The 7106-nt window shown below is 53.8% G+C and overlaps 1 protein-coding gene across 3 annotated transcripts; it reads right to left on the bottom strand.

The window, feature by feature from the left end:
- Positions 1-12: 12 nt before the first annotated feature.
- B3GAT3 (beta-1,3-glucuronyltransferase 3) lies at positions 13-4506 on the bottom strand. Of its 3 annotated transcripts, none has more exons than XM_060104951.1 (5): positions 4371-4506; positions 3066-3240; positions 1377-1737; positions 916-1206; positions 13-514 (listed from the first exon to the last, which is right to left on the bottom strand). In XM_060104951.1, exons 1-5 carry the CDS (start codon positions 4450-4452, stop codon positions 416-418), a joined length of 1008 nt encoding a protein of 335 aa, XP_059960934.1. In that variant the 5' UTR covers positions 4453-4506; the 3' UTR covers positions 13-415. The 3 variants fall into 3 exon arrangements, with proteins under 3 accessions (XP_059960934.1, XP_059960936.1, XP_059960937.1); XM_060104953.1 differs by having other exon boundaries at positions 3066-3204; XM_060104954.1 differs by having other exon boundaries at positions 3066-3201.
- Between the last annotated feature and the right edge of the window lie 2600 nt (positions 4507-7106).

Here is a 7106-nt window from a genome sequence, read left to right as displayed (position 1 = left end):
AGCCCCTCCAGGTTGAGAGTTTTTATTCTGGAGGTTGGGGTGGGGGTGGGGGGTCAGCATGCTCAGGTGGGGGGGTCCAGCCCAGCTCCTCCAGCCCCCTAGTGCATGCCCAGCCCCAATAAGTTACCCAGTCACTCAGCCGCCCTCCCTCCTGAGACTCTCTGTTTTCTGCTCCGCCCCAGACAGGGCCCATCTGGCTCAACACAAGGGCCGCTTGTCCCTAGCCTGTGGGCAGTGCCACAAGGCAGGCTGGGGGAGGGGAGAAGCAGCTGGGCCACGCCCTGGGGTTGAAGGGTCAGAAGGGCCGCCCCTGGCTCTGCGGGCTCAGGACTTGGAAAACCACATCCTCGGCAGGCCAGGGATCCAGTCCCACAGATCCGTGTCTGATGAGGTGGTGGGCAGTGGAGGGCCGCCATCACACCTCGACAGCTGGGTCTGAGCCTCGGCCCTGCCGCTGTAGCTGCTCCTCCTGCTTCGTCTTGGGCTTCTCTGTCCGCGTATGCCACACCAGAACCTGTCCCGAGAGCTTTCAGTTAGAGCCGGGCCCAGCCACAGCCAAGCCTCTGGGGCACGCAGTGTAGAACGGATTCTCCAACCCCCTCGACACACACCGGGTTGGCTGCCAAGTATGAAGGGCGGGTGGGGGGAGGCTTTAGTGCCTGTAAAATGGGGCTTAATCCCTTACCCTCTCTGTGTCACACGGGTGCCAGGAGACAGAGTGGCAGGGAGACCACTTTCCTTCCCTGCCTCCCAGCTTCCCCTTCAGGAGAGCAAGCAAGGTTGAATCTGAGCCCTGGAAGGTCTCTCCTGGTTCAAACACCCATCCTTGATCCTACTCCCCAGGGCCTCATTCCACTTCTCCCATCACCCATCCATCCCACAGTCAGATTTCTGTGCCCACCTCCATCCCCTTACCCGAGTGCAGTTGGCAGCCCGAGGCTCCAGGTCCTTGGGATCTACAAGGTGGCTCAGGAGACTGCTCTCCAGGTGGCCCCGAGGAGCAGTAGCATCAAACCGGGCATTGGGTTTAGCCAACAGCAAGGGCAGGGAGACAGCAAATCCCGCCATATCCACTGGGAAGGGCCTATTGGGCTCCCATGCCGTGTGGAAGCCCACAACCCGGCCATCCTGTACGCGAGGGCCCTCGAATCGCAGGCCGCCCACCAGCCCCACTGGCCACACTGAGACTCCACGGGTCCAGCGCATCTAACAGAAGTCAGGAAAGAAGAAACAGACAGGAGGTGGCCCAGAGGAACGGGAGCAGCAGGAAGGACCACTTGAGTCACTCTGCCCCACCGCTGCCCACTCCTCACCTAGGGAAAAAGATGAAGCGGGCTCCACCTGGCCTGTTTCCCCAGCCCCATCCCAGTGCTCACCTCCTCAAAGAGTTCCCGGCTGTAGGTGTTGTCGTCATCAGCAAAGTACACGACTCCCCGAGTGCCTGGTGGGGGTGGATCCTTCTCTCCCGCCACAGCACCCCCTCTGCTCCGGAGCCAGTCCAGGGCCCTGTTCCGTTGCTCTACACCTCGGGGCCGAACCCAGCCTGGCTCGCCCTCCCGGAGTCGCTGGGCCTTGGGGGTGAGGACCGCCAGGTGTGTGAAGAGGAGGCCAGAGGCAGCCAGCAGCCCCGAGACCAATGGGGTGGGGCCCTCAGCATCCTCTACCAGCAGCCAGTGCAGCCGGGGCACCAGGCTTAGGGTCTGGGACAGCCGCACCAGCTCCGCCTTCTGCACCAGCCTGCAGGGGGAAAGATGCAGGAGGGAAAGGGGTAGGCACCATTTGCCCACTCCAGAGGGTACATATGGCTTCTCCTGGACCACTCCTAGCACCGCCCCCCCCACCCCCGACCTGTGACCTTTCCCCAGCCAGCACCCAAACGCCCTGTTCTTTTTGTCTTGTCTTGTTTTTTGACCAAGCCACTCAGCTTGCAGGACCTTAGTTCCCAGACCAGGGATGGAACCCATGCCCACTGCAGTGGAAGCGCTGAGTCCTAACCACTGGACCGCAAGGGAATTGATTCACCTGCCCTGTTCTTAATGTCCATGTCTGTCACTCACCTCAACCCCAGGGCTCTGACTATAAATTAAGGGCACAGGCTTTGAAATCAGATCTGGGTTTGAACGCCAGTTTTGTAACTTATTAGGTGAGACATCTGGGGAAATGGCTCCGTCTCCCCAAGCCTCAGTTTCCTTTAAATAACTTTAAAATAACAGTACTTTAAAACAATGTTGTTTTAAAGATTAAATAAGATCATGACTTTTTAGAATACCAGTAGGACCATGTTCTTTGCCGCCTGTGTTTGTATTTCCAGGTAGAAGAGTTTAGAGGAGACCTTTGGCTCATTCCTCTTCAGGGGACGAAGATTTATCCAAGTTTAGACAAGAAACTGGGAAGGTAGGGGCCCAGTCTCTTGCAGGCTTCTTTACCCTTCAGATGGGCCTGCCCGCCCCAGGCTTGATGGTGTGTGTAGGGAGGTGGAGAGGGTCTAGAGATGCCCTGGCGTAGGTGGGTCAGCCATCTGATTCCGGGCAGATGTCAGCAAGCCCTTTTGGCTACAGATTCAAAACCACATTCCCCAGTTGGTTTGTGTCACTAATAACGCTACGTTTTATTTAAAAAAAAAAAAAAAAAAAGGAACACGCTTAGCACAGTGTGGGGCAGAGAGTAAACACACCGCAAATAATAGCTGGTGTAACTATTTCTAGACCCCCGTATGACTGCAGGGCCAAGTCCTTTTCTACTTCAGTTTAGTCAAAGGGGTCCCAAACTTTCTCACCAAAGGCTCCCTAAGGAGAGTGAACTCACTGGCAAGTTCAGAATTTCTTTGCAACTTTATTGTTCTATCTTAAAATTTCTCAGGAATATTGTATTCTACTTCACAGCACATCCCTATTTTAATAGAAAAACATTTTCCCACAAATCTTTGAGTAATGATGTGGTTCATTTAGCCTGTCATTTGGCATGCCTTAGCTTGAGGAACATCCCCTGGCCCAGCACTTCCCGAAACTCATCATCGACCCCAGCCTCTTGGTCCATGCAGATGTTGGGTGCATCACAGCCCATACCTGGCATAGGTGGGGGTAACAACATAGATAGTAGGCAGAGCCTCAGGTTCAGGGGGCTGGGCAGGGGCAGGGGGTGGGCGGCGGAGATCGGCTTGCAGCTGGGAAATCCTCAGATCCTTCTGCCGAAGCTGCTCTGCTGCTGCCCGCAGGGGAGAGAGGCAGTCACATGGCTGGCCTGGTCCCAGGAAGCAGGGATGGGGGCAGAGAACCACAGTATGTTCAGCATCCCAAAGGGCCATAACCTTCCGTTCAACTAGCCAGTGCAGGGCTCTCTTTACAACTTCTCTAACAGCTTTTCTACGCCTTGGGTGGTGGGGAGCTCACTGCCTCAATTAGCAGTCCCTCTCCGACTTTACCAATTCCATCCATTACAGTTTTCATTTGGCTATTGAGCTGATTACTTGCCTCCATCCTTTCTACCTGCTGGTCCTAATTCTGCCTTCTGGAACCATAAAGAACAAGTTGATCTCCTAAAACAGGACAGTCTTTCAAATATCTGAGGATCATGCAGTGGCCCAGTCTCTAAATCCCTGCATAGGAGGCAGGGTTCAATCTGTTCCACTGGCTGTGTGACCAAAGACTCATTAAATTCATTGATTCCATCATTGGATAAATATTTATTGAATGCTCCTCCTGGGAGGCACTGCCTTAGGTGCCCGGGATGCAGCAGGAAACCAAATAGACATGGTCCCTGCCCTCATGGAGGTTTCAGTTTAGTGGAGGAGCTGGACACTAAGCAAAGAAACAAATTAATAAAATTATTAGAAACTGCGGTAAGGGCCATGAAGGAAACAAATAGGATAGAGACTTAAAGAGAATCCAGATTAAGAAGAGTTATGTTAGCTAAGGTGGTCAAGGAAGGCCTGTGAGGCGGTGACATGTGAGCTGAAACCTTAAGGATGAGAAAGAGGCAGCTGGGAAAGAGCTGGGAGAAGAGCACCACAGGCAGCGGGGACAGGTTAAGTGCTTGGAAGCGATGAGCGTGGGGTTTTCAAGAAACTGTCATGAAGCCATTGTGGCCGGAGCAGAGCGAGCGAGAGGGTTAGGAAATGGGGTTAGAGAGGCAGACCGAGGCAGGATCATGCGGGGCCTTGCAGGCTCTGGGAAGGAGCCTGATTTCACCCGAGGTGCAGCGGGCAGCCGCGGTGCGTTCTAGAGAGGAGAGTGCGCCCGGCGGCCGCAGAGGGCTGTCGGAGGGCCGAGCCGGAAGAATGGGGTCTGCGCGGGGGCTCATCCCCAGGGCGGGACGCTCGGCGGCGGGTGCCCTCGGGCCGACCCGCCGCGCCCCCGCCCCGCCCCGCTCACCGAGCTGCACCAGCGCGTAGAGGAGGCCGGCGATCGACACCAGGAAGTAGGCAAGGAACACGTTCTTCAGCTTCAGCTTCATGGCCGCGCCACCACCGGCGCCTGGGCAGGCGGGGTCCTGCAGGAACGAAGGTCCCCGCCCCCAGCCCGCCAGCCTGCAAGCCCCGCCCCTGCAGCGGCCCCGCCCCTTATCCCGCCCTCCTCACCCTCCTCTCGACCTGCTCCCAGGAGCTGGAGCTGGCAGCAAACTTCGCGGCCCACTTCCGGTCAGTCTGCACACTCCCTCCCTCCGGGTTAATTTCCGCTCCCACCGCCTGGTTCTGGGAACCACGGTAGTGGGTGACGTCACATCCGGCGTATCAAGCGCGCTCGGCCCGCGGTCAAGAGCCAGGTAGGGTACTTGGCAGTGGCTTTGGGACCCTCCCCTTGATCTCTAGTCCCTCTGCGCAGACTTTCTCCTTATAGTCATTCATTCATCCATCAGTCACTGCAGGTAGTAACAGTAGCTCAATACATACTTGTTACATGAATGATGGATGAGTGAAATCTAGGGCCTATCATGTGCCAAGCCTGTGCCCTGGGTGTCTCATACAATCCTCACTATAATCCTTTGATTATAATTTTAATACAATTTAGGATATTATCACTCTAAACATTGATGTTGCAGAATTTTGAAATTTAACAAGATACTCCCGGCAAAAATGCAAAAAATACATAGTAATCTAATAAATTAAACCAAAAAATAGTAAAGGGGTATTTTTGATATTTCATTAATTAATCAACCTCTCACATTCTAATATTTCTTGCAATTTTTGGGGGGGGGAATTTCTAGTATGACTCGGAATCAGGTCCCTTTCTGGGATGAAGAGTTTATATCCATAGTGTTTTTCCAGCACATCTGGCAGTAGTTCAGGAGCAAAGTGCTCTTCTTCAGGGTTGTCACAGGATCTTGGTCCACTTTTGTGTAAGAGATAGGTATTGTCCCCATTTTACAGATAAGTAACTAAAATTGCGCCAAATCATGTAATTCCCATTGTACAATTTTCTATGTCCCTTCTAGATACCTGACTCCAGGAGCTGTATTGTCTCCTCTGGCCCACACTGAAACAGCTGACAGTAGGGGTGGGGGTAAAATTCCAAGGCAATGAGCTATCTCCCAGGCAATTAACTGGAAATTTCTTTTTAAAATAAATTTATTTATTTATTTGTTTACTTTTGGCTGCATTGGGTCTTCGTTGCTGCCCGTAGGCTTTCTCTAGTTGCGGCCAGCGGGGGCTACTCTTCATTGCGGCGCATGGGCTTCTCATTGCAGTGGCTTCTCTCGTTGTGGAGCATGGGCTCTAGGCACGCGGGCTCAGTAGTTGTGGCTCACGGGCTTAGTTGCTCCACGGCACGTGGGATCTTCCCAGACCAGGGCTCGAACCCGTGTCCCCTGCATTGGCAGCCGGATTCTTAACCACTGCACCACCCAGGAAGCCCCTGGAAATATTTGAGCTGAGGAATTCCATGAACACATCCCCTAACTCCTCACAGGCATAAACCATCCTGAGCAGTAATTTTTCCAAACAAACCTAGTTTCTTGTTAAAATAATCTCTAAGACTTGTGGTCAGTCTGCAAAATGGAGGAAACTACTTCCTGTCACTAAAACAATGGGAAATTTTTTAAAACGTTGCTAGCTAAAGAGAAGCAGCCTTGGGGGCTTCCCTGGTGGCGCAGTGGTTGAGAGTCCGCCTGCCGATGCAGGGGACGCGGGTTCGTGCCCCGGTCCGGGAAGATCCTACATGCCTCGGAGCGGCTGGGCCCGTGAGCCATAGCCGCTGAGCCTGCGCATCTGGAGCCTGTGCTCCGCAACGGGAGAGGCCACAACAGTGAGAGGCCCACGTACCGCAAAAAAAAAAAAAAAAAAGAGAGAAGCAGTCTTGGGCTTCCCTGGTGGCGCAGCGGTTGAGTCTGCCTGCTGATGCAGGCGACACGGGTTCGTGCCCCGGTCTGGGAGGATCCCACATGCCGCAGAGCGGCTGGGCCCGTGAGCCATGGCCGCTGAGCCTGTGCGTTCGGAGCCTGTGCTCTACAACGGGAGAGGCCACAACAGTGAGAGGCCCGCATACCACAAAAAAAAAAAAAAAGAGAAGCAGTCTTTAGTATGAGAACATCTGACATATAGCTATTTCTATTCAAGAGGGACCCCGTTAGCTCTGGTCACCACTATTAACTAGGCCTACTAAAATCTGATGACCTTGCTGGGCTCCTCTATGAAAATACTGGCATCAGGGACATCCCTGTGGCGCAATGGCTAAGAATCCGCCTGCCAATGCAGGGGACATGGGTTCCAGCCCTGGTCCAGGAAGATCCCACATGCCACGGAGCAACTAAGCCCGTGCGCAACTACTCAGCCTGCGTTCTAGAGCCTGTGAGCCACAACGACAGAGCCCGCGTACCACAACTACTGAAGTCCATGCGCCTAGAGCCCATGCTCCGCAACAAAGAGAAGCCACCGCAATGAGAAGCCCGCACACCGCAACGAAGAGTAGCCCCCGCTCGCCGCAACTAGAGAAAGCCCACGTGCAGCAACAAGGACCCAATGCAGCCAAAAATAAATAAATTAATTTAAAAAAAATGTCATCAAGCAAGCTGAAGGAGGCTTGCACTCACTCATTTTGCTCAACCAATGAGGCTTATGCTGAAGCTAAATGAAAATGTCAGGTCCTCGGGCTTTTAGGGGTCTGTGGTTCAGG

The sequence above is a fragment of the Mesoplodon densirostris genome, chromosome 7 (genome assembly GCF_025265405.1).
Source record: "Mesoplodon densirostris isolate mMesDen1 chromosome 7, mMesDen1 primary haplotype, whole genome shotgun sequence".
Classification (NCBI taxonomy): domain Eukaryota; kingdom Metazoa; phylum Chordata; class Mammalia; order Artiodactyla; family Ziphiidae; genus Mesoplodon; species Mesoplodon densirostris.
Note: the sequence above shows the minus strand (reverse complement) of the source record. Positions and strands in the feature narration are given on the sequence as shown.